This window comes from Colossoma macropomum, unplaced genomic scaffold (genome assembly GCF_904425465.1).
Source record: "Colossoma macropomum unplaced genomic scaffold, Colossoma_macropomum, whole genome shotgun sequence".
Lineage (NCBI taxonomy): Eukaryota > Metazoa > Chordata > Actinopteri > Characiformes > Serrasalmidae > Colossoma > Colossoma macropomum.
The window spans coordinates 4,452,672-4,476,201 of NW_023494795.1; the positions used below are offsets into that span (position 1 = coordinate 4,452,672).

The window sequence follows — 23,530 nt, forward strand, 5'->3', positions numbered from 1 at the left end:
GTGTTTCAATGACATTTTCAGCTTGAAAGGTTAGCATCGAGCTAACGATGGTGTAAATTTACATTTTATAGCAGCTGCACGGATGGGTTGAAGTTTCCCGTTGTGGGACTAATAAGGGTCACTTAACTTAATCTTAATAAACAGGTGAGCTGGGTTAAGACAAACAAGCGTCTATAAAAGAAAGCAGTAAATGCATTAATAAAAGAAGACACCATGAGTTTGTTTAACTGTTAGCCATGTAGCTAATTCTGATGTTGTTATCATGTATGCAAGCAGAATTAGCATTTTTTTGCTTATATAGTTTCACTACCATGAAAAATCTGGGTAAATATGACTGAGTATGACTCAAATCACATAACTGCTTTTATTATGAGACAAAGATAATTTAAGTAAACACAAAGAGCTGTTTTTAAACGATGATCTCATTTATTGAACAAAACATGCTGTTCGGCTGTACCTGGCCCTGTGTGATAAAGTAACTGCCCCCTGCTACTAAATCAATCAGTTAACCGAATTCAATTGACTACTGGGTTCAATTTCACCACCACACCCAGGCCTCATTACTGTCAGACCTGTTGAATCTAAACATCACTTACATAGAACCTGTCTGGCAACGTGAAGCAGCTAGAAGGTCTCAAAAACAAGAATTGCATGGAGTTGTGTAGAATCGCAGTGTAACCGCTGTCCCCATAGATTGCTGTTGATGTTGGAGAGTCAGAGCGCACTTTACATTGCAGTGCATGCTGGGGACTGTATTGCAGCGCATTGTAAAACAAACTAATATTAACAGAAAATTAAAATACCTTTGTGGGCCGGATAGGATTGTGTCGTGGGCCTGATCTTGCCTGTGGGCCTTGAGTTCCACACATGGGCCTTAGACTAAATCCTCAGCAATTGGTCTAGAGAGGGACAAAAGCCTGAAATAGGGGGTGTAAATTCATCCTCTTATCAATTTACTGCTTCTCTTAAGAGCCCTGACCAGTTACTCATTAAAACAGACCCAAGCAAATAAGCAACACCTCTCTATGTCGACACCTGCAATCCAAAGAAAGGCAAAGAAAACAACCCTAGTCACACAAGTACTGAAGTTGGCAGCTCTGAAATGGTTAACCAGAATTAGTGTAACACTACTCAATAAAGTTGGGGGGTGGTGGGGGGGGCACTTTTCCATTTCTCAACAGTTTCAATAGCCACAAATAAAAACCAGGAGAGATTCTGAGAAACTCTTGAGAAGCTCTCCATCATGCATTGCTTGTTCGCTCAAATCCGAACAGACTCCTAATTGCCGGTCTTGAAGGGCCCGAGGGGTTCATTCACCTGGTCTCTGATGCCCGGATTTGGCTCTCACAGCGGAATGCCGCAGCCTGGCTTGCGCGGTCACCCAACAGGAGAGGGATTTGGCGTGAGCTGCTTACCCTGCTCGCGGCGTTTGATCTGCTGGATCTGGTCCACCGTGCTCTTGAGGATGTGGCATTTGTCCGGCTTCACACTCAGGCTGGCGAGGTCACACATGTTGGCTGACAGGAGCTCGGCCAGCTCGTCGATGTAGCGGCACTCCAGCTCCCGACGCCGCTTCTCCACACTGAGAGAGAGAGAGAGAGAGAGAGAGAGAGAGAGAGAGAGAGAGAGAGAGAGAGAGAGAGAGACGTTTAACCCCTTAGTTCAATAATGAGCATATTAAAGAATTAAAAAGTCATTTTAATAACACGTAAATTTACTTCTTTTATAAACTCAAGCGCTTCTGTTATTTGTTTAAGAACCCAAACACTATCTTGTCACCAGCAGCACACAGTTGATATTACTGGTCTTAACTCCAGAGTCAGTCCAAGCAAGTTTCCCACTGCTCCAGACTGCTAGCTAGCTATCTAGCATGTTCTCAAATGCACCTAATACAGAGAATACATGAAAGGTTTGGGCTGCACTAGAAAAATTATTGAGACTGGACTTCATTGGCCATTAAAGCCTTTGGGTAAAGCCAGCGATTTAAAACCCCTCATCACTTCTCTGTTTATAAGTAAGAGCTCACTAAAAGTTGTTTTTGTTTTTTAGATGAAGGTTCAAAAGACTCAGGAGACTTATGCTGCTTTCTTGCACCACTTTTTGCTGTTCACACAGAGCCAAGAACTGATTAGGGTTGCCAGATTGGGCCAGATCCTCAGTTTAGCATTATAGCAACTTGCTATGAAAATAATTATCAGGAATCTTTTTTTTCCACTCTTTTCTTTCTTTTTTATTATCATCATCAAGTAATATTTCACTTGGGCATTATTTATAAAAAAAAATGAACAGAATTTATAGAATAATAATACTAAGAAGAATAAGAACCTGACTACGCATAAAAATAAAGGCAACAATAATTTTTTATTCAGTTATTAAGGAGCCCACATTATGGAAAATTAGGTTTTTAAATATAAACATTAAATGTATTATGTGAACCAAGGATGTCCAACCCCTGTCCTGGAGGTCTATCACTCTGGAGGGTTCAGATCCAACACACCTGGCTCTAATACTCAGATGTCCCTGAATTTCTTCAGTATCTGGATCAGATGTGCTAGATTTGAGGTGGTGCTAAATTTTGCAGCGTGGGAGTTCTCCAAGACCGGGAGCCATTTAGCTCCACCCATTCACAATGAAGTTATAAGGAGTGTTTTTGAGTAAGGCACAATAAAAGGCAGCCAATCAGAACAGAATTCAATTTCATATATATATAATCCAACATTGCTTGGAGAAAGTCTGGTTCCATTGACTTACATTATATATATATATATAAGTCAATGGAACCAGACTTTTTCCAAGTAATTTTGGGTAATTTCCCTTAGTCTGTTAGTCCATTCATCATGAAATTTACAATGTAAAGGACAATGGATATTTTCAAATTATGTTAATAAATGAAAAAACAAAAATGGAGATTTAAGGTTTTCTTCAAAAAAATATTTGATACAATATTCAATATTTGACAGTTACAACTCTTACAATCTAAAGATCTGTAACGTTTACCATGAAGGTTAACAGAAACTAGTCCCAAGTCAAGGAACAAACATTTAGGGAACTAAAGCAGGGACAGGTCCTGGAGGGCTAGTGTCCAGCACTGTTTAGTGATTTCCCTATTCACACCCATTTAACCTGACAAATAACAGATGAGCTGAATCAGCTGGGTTTCAGCAAGTAAACAACCGAACCATGCTGGGCACCACCCTCCAGGACTAAACTGCAACACCCCTACCCTAAAGTATGAAGGGAAACACAGCAGGGGAATCCTTCAGGGGAAGTTAGTGGCCACTACTTGCTATTGTGCAAGTTATCATTAGGCATTTTCACCGTTCCATCAATCCTCTTACTATGGTTTGCATTAAAGCACCCCTCATATCTGGACCCTCATGATTCTATATTTAAGTTGTGTTGCGAGGGAATAGGCTCTCTGAGCAATGCTTGCCCTGAACCTTAATCGTCTAAATAAGACAACAGCAAACCTCTTTCTAAGGAGAGTATATACAATCTCAAGCAAGCAACCAGCTCCACAGTACCACAACATTCTCTGCAAAATTCTACACAGTATTCAGCGACATAACAGCAGCCTGTTTCATACACATTGGAACTGAATAAAAGCATCCGCACCTCCAAGCTCCCTTGAGCCTTATTAGACAACAACACATGAGCCGCTAATGCATCAGTCGCTGAAACTGAGTGAGCTCAAAACGTTAAACAATTTCAAACACTGCCTGTGTTCTTTGCCATTACATGCACACTGAACAATAACTACCTCCTAACTATGCACTGATTTGTTAACCCATTTGAGCCCAGAATAAATTTAGTCTGATTTGCCAGTTTAGGTTGGTCTGAAGTGATTATGTTTTGTATAGTTATAACTTGGATGCACATCTAGGGTTAGGGTTTATATATATATATACATATATACATACACACACATACACCACCACAGGACACTTTTCCACTTTTCCACTGTCCATCTTAATTGAGCTTGGGCCCAGAGAAGGCGGCGGCGTTTCAGGATCCTGTTTATATTAGTTTCTTCTTTGCATGGTAGAGTTTTAACTTGCATTCTTGGATGCAGCGACGAACTGTTTTCACATACAGTGGTTTTCAGAAGTATTTCTGAGCCCATGCAGTGATGTCCTCTACAGGATCATGTCTCTTTTTAATGCAGTGCTGCCTGAGGGCCCAAAATCACAGCCAGCAAATACTGGTTCCCAACCTTGTTTCTTGCATACAGACATTCCTCCAGATTATCTGAATCATTTAATAATATGTACTGTAGATGATGAAAAGCAAAAGTTCTTTGCTATTTTATGCTGAGAAACGTTATTCTTGAATTATTGCACTATTTGATCGTGCAGTCTTTCACAGAGTGGTGAAGCCCCTCCTCATCTTTACCTCTGAAAGACTCCGCCTCTCTGAGATGCTCTTTTTATACCCAATCATGTTACTGACCTGTTGCCAATTAACTTAATTAGCTGAGAGATGTTTCACCAGATGTTCATTACCCAACTTTACCATTCTTTTGTTGCCCCTGTTCCAACGTTTTTGGAACAGGCATGCATTAAAAAAAAATAAAATTCTCCGTTTCAACATTGGATTTGTTGTCTTTGTATTGTTTTCAATTAAAGCGATTATGTTTTGTACAGTTATAACTTGGATGCACATCTAACAGTGTTTTCACATATAGTTAGTTTTAAAAGAACCAAACTGAGTGAACCTAGAAGGGAATCAACTGCAAATGACCTGTAAGTGAACTACAAAGAGGACTCGGTTTTCTTTCTGGTCCTTTGAGATCTCAGACCACTTCTTGTTCAGACCACAACTCCAACAGAACTCAGACCCCATACACAGCACTCATGGTGTGGGCAGCGTTCTCTGATAAATTGAACCTTTCAGGTGTTGAGAGGAACCACCAACAACGCCTGCTGCTCTCCTATTGGCCGCAGTGCATCGCGCAAAATTTCAAAAATGACCCTGCATGTCTGCCGTTCCGTTTTCGGCTGTGCTCGTTACTGATCTCCAACCTGTGAAACTCATTCATTCAGCGTTCAGTGTGAAAGCAGCTAAAACTCTGTGTTGCGTGTCCAGCATGAGCATTTAACACGTTAAAATCACGCGGCCTCTCGCATCTTATCGCTTTAATATGTCAGCGCTGCTGTCTTGTCACAGATCACGGACAGACTTTATCCTGAGTAGAACCTTATAAATGATCCTTGGTCTGTTTTTACCTGCTGAGGTGCTGAAGACTGGCTGTGTGTACAGTGAGCCTCGAGGTCTTCACCATAAAGCAAAGCTAAAGCAGACTGGGGCTGTTTTGTTTTCACAATGTACAAATCAATCGAACCACAAAACAACCTACAAATGAACCAGACCTCAGGAGGTGGTCTCAGTCTGGTTCATTTTGAGGGCCGTTTACACTCTCAGAAAACAAGGTATGAAACTGTCACTGGGTCAGTTCCCCTCTTGTCACTGGGTTGGGACCCTCAAGGGTCCATCTCAGTACCTTTAGTCAGGGAACATAACTGAACCATAACCCACTGAAATGATATGTTCTAAGCTGTACTGACTCCACACACCCCGTCTCACCTCCAGGCTTTTATTTTACTGTTCTGTTTTAAACATTCGGTTATGAAAAGGTACAAATACGAACTTTTCACCTGGAAAAACTGATTTAAGGTTCACAATCAGACCTTAAAACCACTGTTGGACCTTTGAGGGAACATTTGTACTGTTTGTACCTTGATGAATGAAAAACGTACCAGCAAAGTACCTTTATTTCTAACAGTGTAGAGGGTCTGAGTTCGTTTGGCGTGATCACAAACCCAAAAGAAACCATGACTCAACAGTCCGAGTCCATTTCAGACACTGAGACAGCCCAAGTGTGAAAACACCTTAAGAGTGCCTAGCCCAATATACCAAAATATGATAAATGAAAAAAAAAAACTAGCCATGACAATTAAAAATATTAAAAATAATTAAAAACTGTGCCCAGCCAAGCTGAGAGAAGACATGAACCAAAGTAAATTGAAAATTTCAGACTTCGTCTGAGGCCCCATCTCCAGGCCAGGCCTAAGAACGGTGGAAGTGCAAGGAAAGAGTGCAGCAACCTGCAGGGCCTTCTCAATAATTCACGTTTCCATGAGGCATGGCTCACAGACAGCTTGAGAGCAGGAAAACCCAGCTGCTGCATGCATGTCCTCGGTCACATGATGATAAGAGGACAGTCTCTGACCATGAGGCGGGGGGGGGTTGGTTTAGGAGGGAAGAGCCAGCAGATGACCGAGGCGATGGGGCGATAGGTGCTTTCGGGGACGCGCGGTGGGTGGGCTGCCGGCAGTGCAAGGCCAAAAAACACACTTCCCTGGCCGGGCCCTATAGCAGGACTAATGAGGGGCGAGCCGAGGCTTTCAGCTCTAGATGCACATCACACATTCCTCACAGACTTACACTGCACGCTGGAAAGTGGGTTATAGAGCTTTGCAGAGACAGAGAGGAGAGATGTGGTGGGTGGGAGAAAGAGAGGGAAGAAGAAAAAAAGGGACGAGAGTAAGATTATTATAGTGATATCGACACTGAAACCTTGAGAATCAGCAGATCCCAAATCCAACATTTTTTTCCTTAAAAACTACTAAGCTTTAAATTGAGCTATTTATAACTGATGCTCTTCACTTTAAGGCCCCAAATCTCACCTTCTATATCTTAAAGACTGAACATGGAGAAGCAGCGTTTAGCTACTATGCTGCTCTTAAATGGACCCAGTGGACACAGAGCATTAGAAGAGCCCCGACACTGGACTCTTTAAATCCAGGCTTAAAAAAACGTTCCTGTTTGGGCAGCTTTCAGCTCAGTTCAAACACTATTAGCATTTCTAGCCCCTTTTTCCTCTGTAACAGCACTTTTTTTTAATCCTAATCTAACTTTCAGTATTTAATTTTTGTTATTTAACTATCCTAATTTAATTTCTAATTTTTAATTTAATGATTTTTCTCTTTTAAATGTATTGTTTGTCACATTTTAACTATGTTTTTAATGTTTTTTTATTTTAATTGTTTTCACATACAGTTGTGTTTTAATTGTTTATTTATCTTTTACTCTGAATTCTCTCATTTGTAAAGCACTTTGAATGCCAGCAGCGTTTAAAAGGTGCTCTATAAATAAACTTGCCTTGCCTTTTTCCCGTATTTTCTTCTTTTCCCTGAGACCCAATTACATCTGTGTGCATTTATGTTCCACAAAAAATCGTAACAAATTTCTAAATAACCATTTTTCAACTTCTTTTTATCCCTTTGAATTTAAGGGGCTCTTGTTGTTACTGTGCTTTATGTAAATGAGCTCTGTCCTGACTGGCTGCCCTGTAACATGCTTCAATCAAAAAGCATCCCGGTTAAACACTCTTTACAACTTTAGCGTGAACGGGTGGAGCTAAACTGCCGTAAGTTAAATTGGTGGTTGTGTGTAAACAAGTTTTCATGACATGACAAAAACAAATTAAATGTTGTTGCAGTGTGGTTTTCATTTACGGACTGTTTGGATTGGGGAGTCAACGTTTTGAAAATTATTATAAAAACAATATTTACACACTACATCAAACTCTTTCATTAAACAAAAGTGATGAGAGCAAATTCAGTTTTGCCTTATATGGGCCTTTTAAGATGAGTATCTACAAGTAGGCTATCATACTCGCTCGATCTACTCAAGCACTGCTTTTTCAGGATAAATTCGTTACAGTATTGGATTCATTTTCCTCCTCCAACATCCAACCCAGCATTTTCTGCAGATACTGCAACTATTTAAGCTGGCCTCAATTATTGTCTACACTTGTTAGCTTTCACATTAATATGATTACGTTGCAAACAGTTTCTCAGTTTTTGACATAATTTGAACACGCCTGTTGGCCTTTACATTATGTGTAAATTTCATGATGATTGGACCAAAACAATTGACCCGAAATGACTTGGAAAAAGTCTGGTTCCATTCACTTAAATTAAGAGTAAAGTATGTTTTTTCCTTCTCCTGTAAAGTTACCATTTTAGAGATACGAGGTTTTGTTCCGACAACAGCGAAATGTAAATAAAACTAAAAAACCATTTTTCTTGAGACATTATGGGTGTTACCAAAACCCTTATTTTTATAATAACATTTTATTTTATTATAACTGTCTTGTGTTGTGTGACCCTTATTATTATAACTGAGCGGCTACTGACTGCTAAATTTCCTTTGGGATCAATAAAGTATCCATCTGTCTGCCTATCTATCTATCTTTAAACCTCTGACTGGTGCTGTAACACCTTTGGAGGGCAGCTGCAAGTAATGCTTACTTGTGCCTTTTGATTTTAGTTACTAGTACTAAGTATCATCTAGGAAACAACACAGTTTCAGTTAATTTGGCCAGTTTAAGTTTCTACTACAGCAGCCTCAGCCTCAGACACACCACCCACTCGGAAACTGAGCGCCTGATATCTTTTGCACATGTAGCTGGCCGCAACTGTCGAGATTGTCAGCTGCATTCTCATTGGCTATTCGCATATCCACGCTTATACACCTTTGTGCAGTACTTTTATCTTTTACACAGGAAACAAAGTTTTATTTTTCCAGCGAAATTCTAGTCAGCAATGGCAAAAACCTGCCTGTACTGGACAGGAAAATCAGCCTTTCAGAGCAAGATATGTACATGGGATTTTCACAAGCACTTCCCCCTACACGCTATGCCAAAACAGCAGGCTATCGTTTTGCCTGTCAGTCAAATGGCTTCCTATGTACAAAGTAGAAAGTTCTTGCTACCAGAGTCTGTCGATAGTCTTGCGAGATTAGTTGCATTCAATTAACACAAAAAAGGCAATTAAACTGTTAATTACAATTATTTAGACCTGCCCCAGGTGGAGGAGTGTAAGTATCTCGGGGTCCTGTTCTTGAGTGATGTGAACAGGGATGGTGAAATCGGCCGCAGGCTGGGCAGGCGGCAGCAGTAAAGCGGTCATAGTGCCGGACTGTAGTGGTGAAGAGGGAGCTGAGGCATAAGGCAAAGCTCTCTGTTTACCGGTCGGTCTACATTCCCACCCTCACCTGTGGTCATGAGCTTTGGGTATGGACCGAAAGAATGAGATCACGAATCCAAGCGGCAGAAATGAGCCTATTCGCAGGGTGGTGGGCTACACCCTACTGACAGGGTGAGGGTGAGGAGCTCTGAGTAGAGCCGCTACTCCTCCGCACCGTTGAGGAGCCAGTTGAGGCATCTGATCCGGATGCCCCCTGGACGCCTCCCGGTGGGGGTTTACCAGACCCCGGGGTTGTCCTAGGAACCGCTTGAGAGATTATATCTCCAAGTTGGCCTGGAAGCGGCTTGGGGTCCCCGGGAATGAGCTGGAGGAAGTGGCAGTGGACAAGGCCGTCTGGGATTCTCTGCTCTCCCAACTGCTACCGCGACCCTATCTGGGTTAAGCAGTTAATGATGATGATGATGATGATGGTGATTAATTATGACAACTAGGCCTGGTTGATAGGTAAAAATAATTAGCACAACCTTTTGTAAATTGTGATTATCCTGCCACCCTGTCCCACTTTGGGAAACCCAGAGCAGAATGGAAAATGACCGTAGTCGTACGGCTTTTAAAAGCCCCATAATAACCCAATGTTTTTAACTGTGAGAGTGAATAGAACATTATGCGTACATATTATTTAATACTACTTTTTACATTTTTTACATGCCATTTCTGGCAGAGAGGCTGGAACAGAGGAACTTCCTCTACTTCTAAAAGTTCCAGAGCTAGAGCTTGCTCTTCTAGGGTGAAACCCAGTCTTCGGCTTGGTTGTTTTGATGCAGTGAGACACAACGAAGTAAGCCGAAGTTCCCATGTCGGCATTTATGCTCGTTTCTATGTACTAAAGCTAAACTGAATGTAAAGTAAGTAGAAGAGGAAGAGCCGAGGGGCAGGTAAAGATAGCCTTACAGAGTGTTGTAGAGAGAACTAAAAGGCTGCTATTTAAACTTTCAAACACTCTCTCTCTCTAATCGAAAACAACAAAAACTACTGGGAGCACGCCCACGCACTGCTTAAAGGAACATGAACCCCAATTTCCCGACATATTTAGCAAGCTGTTAGCCAATTAGTCCTCTCCAGTTCTCTGACGGTTTACCAATATAGTGATTATCGCCTTTTAAGCATCGTCATCAGATTACTTTTTTAATCAGCGACAATATCCAATTACATCGCTCTATCGCTCAAAATTTGATTGGCTAAGCCGCCTTCGAAACCACTGTAAAATTAAAAGAGGGAGTGTGTTATCACGAAATGACACCACGGCTGTGATTTGGTTGCACAAGCCGAAGGCGAGTAACACACACCACCACCTCGAGTGTTCTATTGCTTTTATACAACAGGTAAATAAATAAAGTAATAAATTAATAAACTGGCCCGTGAACGCGGCGTTTAATATGTTTTAATGTTCGCAGTTCCTTCACCAAATTATAGTTCCTTAACGAGCAGCTTGTTGCTACGTCAGAGTAACGAGCTCCGCCCACTCGCTGCACAGCCGGCAATTCGTCCTCCAGCTCCTTACACTAAATTCCCAAACTGTCATCACCACTGAGCAGCTTTTCAGTCAGCAGCTGTGACAGAAGAACAGCTAAACAACCTGGAATCAGCCAGAAATGAACCCAGTACAATTCGCCAAACGTGTAGTCTGATCTTCAGAGTCTGACCAAATCAGACTGAGCCATAAAACTGCCACAATAACAAGTTCAGCTCAGTTGTGTCATTTTTCGCCAGATCAGTATTAATGTTGTTTTGTTTCAGCCAGTCTGTAAAGCATCTTACAGCCCATTTAGTTTGGCGAATGGTGTTGGGTTCATTTCTGGCTGATTCCAAGTTGTTTAGCTGTTCTTCTGTCACAGCTGCCGACTGAAAAGCTGCTCAGTGGTGACGACAGTTTGGGAATTTAGTGTCGTCTCATCTTCAGAGTCTGACCAAATCAGCTGACAGTCAAATGTGATCTGAAAAGTATTCGTTTTCTGTTTGTGGCAAAGTAGGAAGTAAAAACGTTCAAATGGCTTGAGCGTCTCCTCCAGCTGTCAAAGTCGTCGCTTAGCAACGGCGTCTCAGCGGAGTGATAGTGTTTGTGAAAAAAACGTGATGTTATGGTGAAATAACAGCACGGTTAGAACGTTTCTCAACCAATCAGCTTGCGTGGACAGAAGTAACCGTTGTGTGCTTGTGAAAATCCAATGAATATATCTTGCTCCGAAAGACTACGTTTTCCTGTCCAGCACAGGCAGGGGTTCGCCACTGATGACTAGAATTTTATCATACTTTATATTGGCCACTGTTTTGTGAAAGCAATAAGCCAATTGAGGCTGTGCGTTGTTGCTATTTTATTACAATGAAGGGAATAATAGGCCATTGCAAACAACCCATGGTATAAATCACAGTAACTCACAGCCTTGAGTGGCTTATTGCTTTATTAATCATCAGGTAAAACTTGATCGCAACAGGCCTACATGATAACGATACCCAGTATCAGTATATGTTTAAGAAATGGGGGGGGCAGAGAGAAATAATGGAGAGAGCGAGAGAGCGAGTGAAAGAGACATAACAGCAATGACAAAGTGTGATATATCAGTGGAATGTAGCACATCTGACCCTCGTTCTCAACCTGTCAAAAGGAACGAAAGTTTCTGCCCTGTGAAAAACGAAAGTCAGTTTGGAGAAAGCTGCCAGTAAACAGGCTCGCCGAGGCACAGGGAAGAAAGTGATACTGTAAATGTTTGAGGAACGACAGACATTAGCAAAGGACTGAAGCGGGTCAGTTGGGGAGTCGTGGCAGGAACTGTTTATTCTTCAACATTCTCCGCTCTGTGTGCGCTACACTGTAATGGGAGCGAGTGTGTGTGTGTGTGTGTGCGCATGTGTGCAGCGGAGAGTGTGCGTGAGTGACTCATATGATGGGAGTGTTGTGTGAGGACCTAAAAGTGGGCTTATCTGTTAGACTTCATATAGAGGCTGAGGTGAGCGAGTCCATGCACATATAGATGACTCTCGTGTGTGTGTTCTGTTTACGCACATGTGTGTGTGTGTGTGTGTGTGTGTGTGTGTGTGTGTGTGTTGGGGGAGACAGGCGAAGAAAGTAGGTCAGCGCATTGCCAAGGTTGCGCGCAGGCGCGGTGCGCAGGTCAGGCGCTGCGTGGGGTTGCTGTAGAAACAAGCTGTTACATCAGCCCCACCAAGGCCTCTATCGTGGAAGAGGTACTATCACACAGCCGGACAGACCAGTCCTGCTACCTCACACACACCCATACACACACACACCCATACACACACACACACACACACACACACACACTCTACTACACTACAAATACTATTAATTCCACAAACACCAACTGCTACCACTAGATCTACCAACACTACTGTACCTTTACCACCAAATGCCTTTTCCTACTGCACTGAACCGACACTATTACAAAACTGCCCGAAACGACAGGAACATCCGGCTTTTTAAAATGTTTCCAAAACAAATGAGCATGTTTTCTTTGTGAGTTTGCTACAACTTTCTAGATTTTTTTTTAAATTTCTGCAAAATTCAAGCCGTGGTACGTAAACAGTCATTCGGAGTTGTCTGATGTGAAATAAAGAAACTTACCACCTTTGATTTCTTTACAGTGGTGGTGACAGAAACCAGGAGTCTACAATACAGATAGTCATTTTATTTACTACCCAAAATAACAAGTGAACCTACTACACGTCATCTGAGTTTCTTCTGAGTTCAAAAATCGGGCTCCAAGATGCTTTACAGACTGGCTGGAACAAAACAACATTAAAAAATTGCAAAAATTGACAAAACTGAGCTGAACTTGATATTGCGGCAGTTTTATGGCTCAGTCTGTACTTCAAAAGGCGAGGCTTACAGCAGACTGTGCAGCGAGTGGGTGGAGCTCGTTACTCTGACGCAGCAACGAGCTGCTTGTTAAGGAACTATAATTTGGCGGAAGGAACTGTGAACATTAAAACATATTAAACGCCGCGTTCACGGCCCAGTTTATTCATTTATTACTTTATTTATTTAACTGTTGTATAAAAGCAATAGAACACTCGAGGAGTGTGTTCGACTCGACTGTCTGTCCTCCAAGTTTAACCCTTGTGTGGTGTTCAGATCTGTGGGACCCATTTTCAGTGTTTACCAAATGAAAAAATGATGTGATTTATTATTATTTCAACCTCAGATTTCTTGGTCTTTGCTCATTTTCTGTGAAGTCTGTGTGTGTGTGTGTGCGAGGGTGGACAACATGGACAGGCTGCTGACTGGCTACAGCTGCTAAAGGAGAACCCTACGCTGGACACTTGTGATATTTTAAACATCTGGTATTTTTACATAAATTGTTATGGCTGTATTGATTTAAAAACAATAATGCGGTGGGTCCACCAGACCACTGAGCAACAAACACATCAACACCACACAAGGGTTAAAGCAGCACTTTGCTCATTCTGAAGTCGCATTAAAGGATTCTAAGGATCTAATCTAATGGAAAGGCAGAGGACAGCTGTGTTTGTTGGATGTCTTTGGATGTTTGTTTGCCACTTTTACCTGCCGTCCGGACTCAGCCTATGCAAACAGAACGTGTGTACAGTCTAACTGCCTCGCTACACTCAAAAACCTACAAGATTTCTTGGCATAGTTGTTGTATCTCACATTCTCAGCATGCTATGTTCTGTTTTCAGGAGTCAGTGACCGTAGACAGACGAGGCACGGCACATCTGCCTCAGTGGTATTTCACAACCTGGCTTGGAGGACGGCTTTGTATCAAAACATGAGCTGCCCTGTTCTGTTTCCAGAACCTTTAATTATTCTGAATAAACAAGGAGGAAAAATAGTCATAATCAGCTGACATCTGAACGCTACTCTCTTCTTTCGCAAGTTTTCCTCTCTGCATTTTTTTTCAAACTAGTTTTCATAGCATATTTTAGAATAAAAGCACAAAAAAAGGCAATTTGACAAGAACAATGTTACTCGTGATCCAGTTACCACTAGACTTTCACGTCCCTCCAGTGTTGACGCCACCGCAAAATTACTGGCACCACTGCTTCAGAATTTAATGAAATGTCATGAAGTCACAAGTATTAAACTCTGCAGAGAGCTTTTAATTTGAAACAGATACAGGAAGTGAAGACACCCAATCCGGTTTTCTTATATCTATGCACCCAACCAGAGGAAGAGAGACAGCGAGAAGAGAGAAGTCACCCTGCATTCACACTGCAGTCATTCATTTTCAGTGAGAGCTGGCGATTTCCGGCGACAGGAGGCAGTGCGAACACTGGCGACGCGAAGTGGGCGGAGTCAGCGACGTGAGAGTTGAGAGTTTAACTTTATGCAAATAAGGAGTGAAGCGATGGGGCGATTACCAATAGGAATTGAGCATCGAGCAGCATAGTACGCACTTTATCTCCGCCACTGTAAAACGGTACGCTCCATTTTTGGTTCATAGATAGTTGTTCCTACTACAGGTGGAATAATGGCGGCGGTGCTTTCACCACAAACAGACGGTAATCGCAAAGACCAAATACCGTTTTCCTAACAAACTGACAGGGGATTGAATAAAAATAAGCACACAAGATTTCTCAGCAGGATTTTTATTTCTAGCGGGGACACATCTGGGTCCGCTCGAGTTCAGAAACGCCCACCAGCGATGAGCGATCAGCAATTTGAGGCGAAAAGAGGCGAAAAGCCGCTGCCCGTGTGAACGCAGGGTCAGAGGTAGAGGTAGATTAAACTAGCTAATGTTAAGTTATATTTAAAAGAACATTCGCAAAGTAACATTACTCTCTATTGATGTTCATGGACAACTAATTGTTATTATTATTAGTCACGTCAAGTCAAAGTTTATTTATAAAGCGCTTTTTACAACAGGTCTCGTCACAAAGCAGCTTTACCGAAAAATCCGGGTCCGAGCCCCCATGAGCGCCCCCGAAGGATACAGTGGCAGGGAAAAACTCCCTAAGAGCAAGAAACCTTGATAGGAACCAAGACTCAAAAAGGGAACCCATCCTCCTCTGATCGACACCGGATTATTACTACTACATCACGAAACAGTGGTCCAGCTAACCTTACACTAACGTTAGCGAACTCAGTGTATGAAAATACTTCAATACTTCACAGTACTACAAAATAATTTCCAACAATGTTCATATTGGAAAAGGGTACTTTTGAAATGTAATAGATTACAGATTACGAGTTAGTCTATTAAAAACGTACTAAGGAGGAAACTATTTTAATTATTTCATCAAAGTAATGTAACTTATTACTACGGATGCATCGATACCTATTCTGGTATTGTGCCAGTACCATGCTCATTTACTCAGACTCAACCTCAGAAAAATTCAGACACCAGCACAGCACAACCTTTTCCCCAACACAGGTAGAGATCGCACTCATTTACACTAACAACTACTTAATTCTAAGTAAGTCATTCAGTACGGTATCGGACTTTGTATCATTGAGTACCAAAAAAGATGTACTCATATTTTTTACTTGGGTCTGAAAAAAAAATGGTATTGATATTTCAATTTGGCGCATACCTAGAAATGAAAGGAGCCTGTCAGGACAGTGAAAAAATTCACAGATATTTTGATTAGAACAGTTTCTAACTGTGACTAATTCTTATCGTACATGATCTTGCCTAATTTTAGTACCATTTGACATGCATCCCCCAGGGGGTGGGGGTGGAGGGGGGTTTAGACTGTGGGCCTGCCAAAGCTGCTGGCTCAAAGTTTTCTTTTTCATTTTCTTTTTTCTTTGAAGTATGGATGGAGGCATTTACTTGTCATCTCTGGCTACATTCACACCATCAGGCCGAAGTGGCACAAATCTGAATATTTGCTTTGATGTGACGCAGATCTGATGTTTTCAGGGCTGTGTGGACACACAAATCTGACCTGAGACACTTTCATATGTGGTCCCAGATCAGATCTGCTGTTGGAACAAAACCTCGTATCTCCATTTTTCAGTTTTTGACATAATTTGAAAATGCCTGTTGCTCTGCACATTGTGTGTAAATTTCATGAAGAATGGACCAAAAGAATCGGCCCAAAATTACTTGGAAAAAAGTCTGGTTCCATTGACTTACATTAAAAGTAAAGTAGGTTTTTTCCTTCTCCTGTAAAAGTTACCATTTTGGAGATACAAGGTTTTCTTCCGACAACAGCGACATACTAAGATTTCATATCCAGTCCAAAATGGTCCTGTGGTAAAATTACATTACGCCTCTTCCCCATTTAAGCACTTAAGGCTGAGGCAAAAAAGTGTCTATTCCTGCCATTTAAACTGATCTTCTCCATTAATCACGTCATTTCTAAGCATCACAGTTCATTCTGACTCGTAAAGGACGTTATCTAACAAAGCCAATTTAATCACTCTGTCACAAATTATTTGCTAAACAAAAAAAAACAAAAAAAACAAATAGGAATCGAAGTCAGTGATGCTTTATCGTAACTCTGATTAATCAATAATAAACTAATCACTAATCAACCGATTTAAACTCTCATTCGCTCATGTAACTAACTCCTCTGGTGGCAGATGTAAAAAAGCACCTTTTTATATATTTATTTATGTAAGTATGTATGAATCTACACCGATCAGGCATAACATTATGACCACCTCCTTGTTTCTACGCTCATTGTCCATTTTATCAGCTCCACTTACTATATAGGTGCACTTTGTAGTTCTACAGTTACAGACTGTAGTCCATCTGTTTCTCTGCATACTTTGTTAGCCCCCTTTTACCCTGTTCTTCAGTGGTCAGGACCCCCATGGACCCTCACAGAGCAGGTACTATTTGGGTGGTGGATCATTCTCAGCACTGCAGTAACACTGACGTGGTGGTGGTGTGTTAGTGTGTGTTGCGCTGGTCTGAGTGGATCAGACACAGCAGTGCTGCTGGAGTTTTTGAACACCTCAGTGTCACTGCTGGACTGAGAATAGTCCACCAACCAAAAATATCCAGCCAACAGCGTCCTGTGACCACTGATGAAGGACTAGAGGATGATTAGCTCATACTGTGCAGCAGCAGATGAGCTATCGTCTCCGGCTTTACATCTACAGGGTGGACTGACAAGGTAGGAGTGTCTAATAGAGTGGGCAGTGAGTGGACACAGTGTTTAAAAACTCCAGCAGCACTGCTGTGTCCATAGAGGTCCTGACCACTGAAGAACAGGGTAAAAGGGGGCTAACAAAGTATGCAGAGAAACAGATGGACTACAGTCTGTAACTGTAGAACTACAAAGTGCACCTATATAGTAAGTGGAGCTGATAAAATGGACAATGAGTGTAGAAACAAGGAGGTGGTCATAATGTTATGCCTGGACGGTGTATGTATGTATGTATGGATCCGATACCGGGCCCGTCAGGCTCATGAGGCTAGAATAAACCTGTCCAAACAGCACACGAAAACATCTCGCTTGAAACAGAGGAAGAATACTCCACCTGATTCTGGTAGAAACCTGTTTATTTTGTTGCTGGTGAGATTCAGAAGTCAATACATCAATACATCAGTGTAAATAACAGCATGAGCATCCATAACAGACTGAAACAAAGAGCGAGATAAGCTTAGTTCAACTTACCTTGGACCAGAGGTGTCACATGGTGAGCCTTTCCTTTTGCGTGACTCCGGGGTGGCGGGGTCAAGGGCATTCTCTCCCAGGGCACTCATTTTGAGCTTATGCAAAGCTGTGGGAGAGTGGAGACACCAGTCAGCCAATGGGTTCAAGTTCAGACAAGGCACTCGGCCAATCACATAATCCAATACTCACAAATCAACAGCAGCAGGCCAGCAGGGTTAAGTGATACAGTCCAGGAAATTGATTCACATAAGCTTAGGGAAGACAGCCAAATGGCATCCATTCTACGCATTCAACCAGAATCAGATAACAGTATCCAGAACGAACAAATGACACGGCAAGGAAGAAAAAATTTAAACCGACAGAAAAATCAATTATCTGCCCAAACCAGCATGCATGAAGGCAGGACAACGGTCGCATGTCTTTCTGCTCATAAACCAGCAAAAGGTCAAGCGACATGGCCCGAACTGTTGGAGCACAAGAGTCAGATGACACCATGTTACGCACAGCCTCAAGTGACTGCTTCATTCCCGTCGGCCATGCATGAAATCAACAGCTCCTCACTGAGGCATCATGAATCTGTCAAGAGCCGAATCGCTAAGTTAAAGACGCTTTTGATCCACAGCGCTTTCCAGCCACAAATGCATCTGGCTCATGGCTGTGAGCATCAAGCTCGGGCGCCGCGAAATCCCCATTCGCGTGGCTAATGTGCGAGCGCTGCATGGTGACTGGGTGAGAGAACTAAGCTTTGAATAAGCACCATTTATGCACTGGTAAGTAATCTATGGGTCATGCTCTCCAATGATGCATGACTCTGTTTTCTGAGTTGGGGGGGAATTCCACAGAAGAAGTGAGAACGGACTTTTCCCCTGCTCATCTCGAGCCTTCATGACACTTCCGGTGCACCCATGATGGGCACAGTACGAGGGTCTGATCGTCAGTCTGAGAGACTCAAGAGAAGAGGTCTTAATAGGCGCAGAGTCCAGACCCAGACTCTGGCCAAGGCGGACCTGGACCTATAACTGATAAACTGTGGGCAACTATTTAATATCAACGGGGTGGTCCTATTTTAATCGGTAGACTGGAAGACTCACAGACCAATCACATGGGTTGTAAATATCATACGTGACGCTACTCAGCCAATCAGATCGGGGCATTACGATGAGCACTGAGACTCGAGTGAGTGACGCACACACGAGGCGAGGCACAGCAGTCGGAGAAGAAAGTGAGCCAGATTATTTCACGACATGCTCTAAAAAGAGAAACTGACAACAAATATTGTTAAAATATGACTGAATTGTACTTTATTTGATTTGACATTCAGTTGTTGACTGTATAAGATGTTGATATACCTGCTAGGCTACTTCAGTAAACAGTATATGGCACTGAATCATAATGCATATTAGACATTATGATGTTCCGGACCTTTGCTTGAGGAAAATGTCTTTAACTGGACCTTACTGAATTTTAATTAAATACCCCTGCTACAGAGTCTCCATACTTAGAGGCACAGTATGGGGATAGGCAGTAAAAGGGTTGATTCCTTTAGTGCCTGAGTGATAGAAAAATAAATAAATGAATAAATAAATAAGATTGTCCATACTGATTGCAAGGAGCTAAAAAAAAATAATTAATCAAACAGCTGAAAAAAGCATGCAATATAATTTACAAAAAAAATACATAACAGGGCGTCTAAGGCTTCGTTCACACAGCAGGTAAAAGTGGCCAAAATCTGATTTTCTCACCAAATATGATTTGTTGTTTGGCTGTTCAGATTACCTTTTAAATGTGATCTGTATGAGACATCAGTCTGAACAGATCAGCTCCTAAACTGACCCGCATGCGCAAAAGAACAGAGCGTCACGCTGCTTCACGGCTCATCCAGAGGTAAACAATCACGACTGCCAACGAATGCCAGTCGCTCCCGGAGGATCAGCTTCATCTTCACCAGCATCACAGGAGCCATCATGAAGCTTCACTGACTGACAGCTGGGCTCATCACCCAGAATGTGTTTGAGTACGCCGTAAAAAGGGCACGTTATTCAGCCACAGTTCTTTGGTTCATGTCCTCAGATTCTTTAATTTTTTCTTTATGCTGCAGCCTCGTTCTCTTACGGTCGCATTCGGCCGTTTCGCTCAAAAAAACTCCTGCAATAAGTCTCTTCTAATTTTTTGGTACAGAAACATCAGCGTTTGAGTCTCAGCAACGCAAAATTATGACAAATGTCGAGTTGGATTGACATAAAAGTCGCACGAATTCCGATCTGGCCCTAACTGTTTTACCTGATTTTTTTACCATTATTGTCTTATTTTCATTATTTTATTATTTATTTATTTGTTTGTTTATTTATTATTATTCATATCCTTATTTTAATTATGATTATTTCATTATTTTTTTAGTCATTCTAAATAAATTTTAGTTTACTTTTTGATCTTATTCTCCTTTTATTTTATTTTGTTTTGATTTGATTTTATTAACTTTTACATTTTAGCAAAGTTTATTGTTTTTTTTTCCTACTGTATTTTTATGTATTTTTATTATTAACGTTTCTTTTTTTATACTTACCTGATTTTAATCATTTTTTTAATTAAATTTACTTTTATTGCTTGATACATTCTCATTATCAATCCCTTGTTCTGTATCAACACGGCAACACTGTAAATGAGGGTCACCCTTAATGTTCTCCGAGATTAAATAAAGGTTGATTGACAACTGTCTAAGCACTGGCCCTATTGAGGCCCAGAACCCTCAGAAGCTGAGGAGCCACATTCCCTGAACCGACCTGCATTTGACTGAACACCAGTCAAGCTACTATTAAAGAAGTTTACCTCCATCAGATCATTTACAGTCTGAAGTGGGACTGCGCTAAATATCTACTGATGCCAGCAGAACAGCTTGTGTCAAATAAAGGTAATAGTAACAGTCAATATGTCTCATCAAGCAACGTAAGCTAATTTTCGGTCTGTGCTTACTGTGTTTACTTGAAGAGCACCGCATAAAATGTTCTCTACTAGCATCAGGTGTCCTCGGATGCTGCCCGTAACCATAGCAACAAGACGTGTACAAGCTCCCTGTAAGGGAATCCTTCAGCATACAGGGCCAACTTAAAGACACTGACGCACACATTCCCTTACACAACAAGTCATTCCGGGCCAAAACCCTAAACAAAACTCCAGAGTTGAGCAAGGAACTGCCATCATTGTACGTTTGGGCCAGGTGGCTCACCCTAGCTGGCTTCGTCTGCGAAAGAGCCTCGAAGCTAAGGGCACGACTTCTGAAGCAGTCTCGGCACCACGACGTGCCAAGGCTGTGTGTGTTCCTTCAGGAAGCCAGCGCGGCTCTCCCACTCAGATGCTCCGCTTGGCGTCTGAGGTGCGCCACCGAGGGGGGCAGGAGCTTTGCTGGGCTTTCTTGGGACCACTGCTTGGCTCGCAGGCGTGGGCAACTTTGATCTGTAGGGCCTGAACAGGCTGCCATTGTGGGGCCTGCTGAAAAACCGCCGACAGCCTGTGAGCCCCTAATCCCCAGCAGCCTCGTTTTCAGCATTTCACCTCGAACCGGCACATTTAACGCAGGCCAAGAAACCACGGAAATTAGGCCGGCTTTAAACTTTAAAAGAATCGGTTTATGAGCCAGAATCGGTAGGGTAAAGAAAAGTGACAAGGTGGGACCGCTTGTGGCGCAGGTTTTAGCGATGGCACAGAAGTCGTGCCCTCGCTCTGTTAAAGGCTGGCAAGCGCTGCCTAACGGGGCACTGGACAATGCCTATTCCCTAAGCATCAATCAGAGCATTCACAAGTCTCCAAGTTTGCAGCAGCAGCTAGAATTTCGCAGGCAGCTACAAAGCACCACATGCCATGATCGATTAGTCTAAAAAAACTGTGTGTCTATTAGGGATGAGGAGGCTTGAGCTCTTAGCGGAGGCGAAACGTCACATTTTTCTGCTCACAGAGTGCATTTTGAGACCCAGGACACTTAAGTTTGGCTCAGAGTCGCAGCACATCGTTAGCTCGGCTAAATAGCTTCCTTACTGTCCAAAATAAATGACAATAGACACATACCAGACATACAGGCTGAAGTATCAATCTATGAGAGCCTGCTGCAATTGATTTATATGGCAGTTTCAACGAAAATGTGCTTGTTAGAAGACAGTTTGCAAACAGTAGGCAAGACTGCTTCATCCGACACAATGCCATCATGTACACTGGCACTTCGCAGTTATTGGGCTACTGAAGTCACCAACGCTACCTCACAGATAAAACTCGCTCTGATGTGATACTTATCCACAGAACCAGGGCCTGAAATTCATTTTTCAAAATAGGGGAGGATTCCCCCCCAAAAATGTTTCACATAGGGGGGATTGATACACTTTGGGTGGGGGGATACTATTTGTCCCGTTCTTTTTAAAAGCTTTTTGAAAGAAGGACACTCCATGGCCCAGTCCTATTTCACCCCTCGCCCTACCACTTAGCCCTTAGCCCTCTGTTTTGCGCGTTCACGTCTAGGGGTAGGGTGTCCCGATTTTTGTTGAGATAGAGGGGTGGGGCGTGTTGGAGCTACATGACCCTCTAAACGGAGATTTTTCAGAGACTCCAAAAAGAGAGTTATGAGAAAAAAAAAGAAAAAACGGCAAGATGGAGAACAAGAGACCAAAGAAACACACAAATGTGAGAATTTTCTCTGTTAAAAAATTACAATAACCATTGTATTATCTTAGTTTAATGTCGTTTCAGTGTATTATGATCGTTTTCTTCATAACAAGCATACAAAAAAATCGGTAATAGTGTACTAATGTCTCTGTAGCTGGCTAACTTTCCCGTTCCACCTTAAATAGTCCAGCAGTTCTGACGCCTGAAGCACCAGAATGTAACTGCTGCACCATTTAAGGTGGAACGGGAAAATTTGATTAAGAAGCTGGAGAATAACTGACTTCAGCTTCATATCACTGAAGAGTTAGGGGGGTGATAATAAATAATTGCCCCCCTCTTTGAAGGCATATGATTCCCTTAATGTAACTAAAGCCCAGCAGTGAGGAGCTGAACTTTACCCTCCTCTGCTGTCACTGCAGACTGGCAGGGTCGCCTACAGAGCAGCGCTGGTAGCTGTTAATGAAGTGATGCTCTTTTTATTTGAGGGTCCCATTTCAGAGGGAAGAGTTCAACCACTACCCTGTAACTCAGTTCCAAGGGGCAAGGTGACACTCAAAAACAAGGAGTAGGGGTAAAAATAAGAAATGGGACTGGGCCCATCTCTTCCCTGAATTTAACCAGTTGACCAAATTATGAATTAGCCAGTTCATTTTCTGCTATAAAGTAGGCGGTTTTGAGAAGCCCCATCGTTTCCTCCTCACACTGCAACTGCGCAACTTCAACATCATTAGCCATCACATTCTTTGCCAAATCTGCGTCATGCTTCCTTTTCAAGGCTGCGGTGTGAGAAATGCCGTCTGAGTGGCGCCTTAAAGTTGACGTTTAGTAACATTGGCTGGTAAAAGACGCAGCACCGTACATTTTACAAATCGAGCAGCTCATTTCACCGTCGTTAAGTTCGAGCCACGGAGATATTCTAAGCCAGTTAGTCTGAAACTTGTCTTCGTGCTGCTTCAGCTCATTAACGTTACTGTTACCTGACTGAGGATCCTGAGGATTAATACTGTTAACGCAGACATCGTTAGCGCTGCTTTCTGCGCCCTTTTCCGGTTCTGGTGTTGTTTTCTGAGCGGGTTCCACTTCAGATGATGTAGATTTATGTTTTAGCCAGCGGTCAATGTTTGTTTAAGTCCACGTCATTGAAACCTGTCTGTAAATGTTAGCGAGAGGTGCCGCAGCGGCAGAGGGTGCTCGTAGGCTCGTAGATAGAGGGAGAGAGAATGCGCCAAGTATACTGTCCAGGGTGGAAGTCAGTCCGTTCGGCCAGTCGTCACACTGGT

The 23,530-nt window shown here is 42.3% G+C and overlaps 1 protein-coding gene across 1 annotated transcript in view; it reads right to left on the minus strand.

The window, feature by feature from the left end:
* ncoa1 (nuclear receptor coactivator 1) overlaps positions 1 to 18,778 on the minus strand; it is a 63,766-nt gene extending 44,988 nt beyond the window's left edge. Inside the window, exons 1-3 of the mRNA XM_036581237.1 lie at positions 17,793 to 18,778; positions 17,604 to 17,709; positions 1,416 to 1,582 (exon numbers count right to left, since the gene is read on the minus strand). Of these exons, the coding sequence (XP_036437130.1) occupies positions 1,416 to 1,582; positions 17,604 to 17,709; positions 17,793 to 17,892 (373 nt within the window). The 5' untranslated portion in view covers positions 17,893 to 18,778. The remainder of the gene's footprint in view (positions 1 to 1,415; positions 1,583 to 17,603; positions 17,710 to 17,792) is intronic.
* Between the last annotated feature and the right edge of the window lie 4,752 nt (positions 18,779 to 23,530).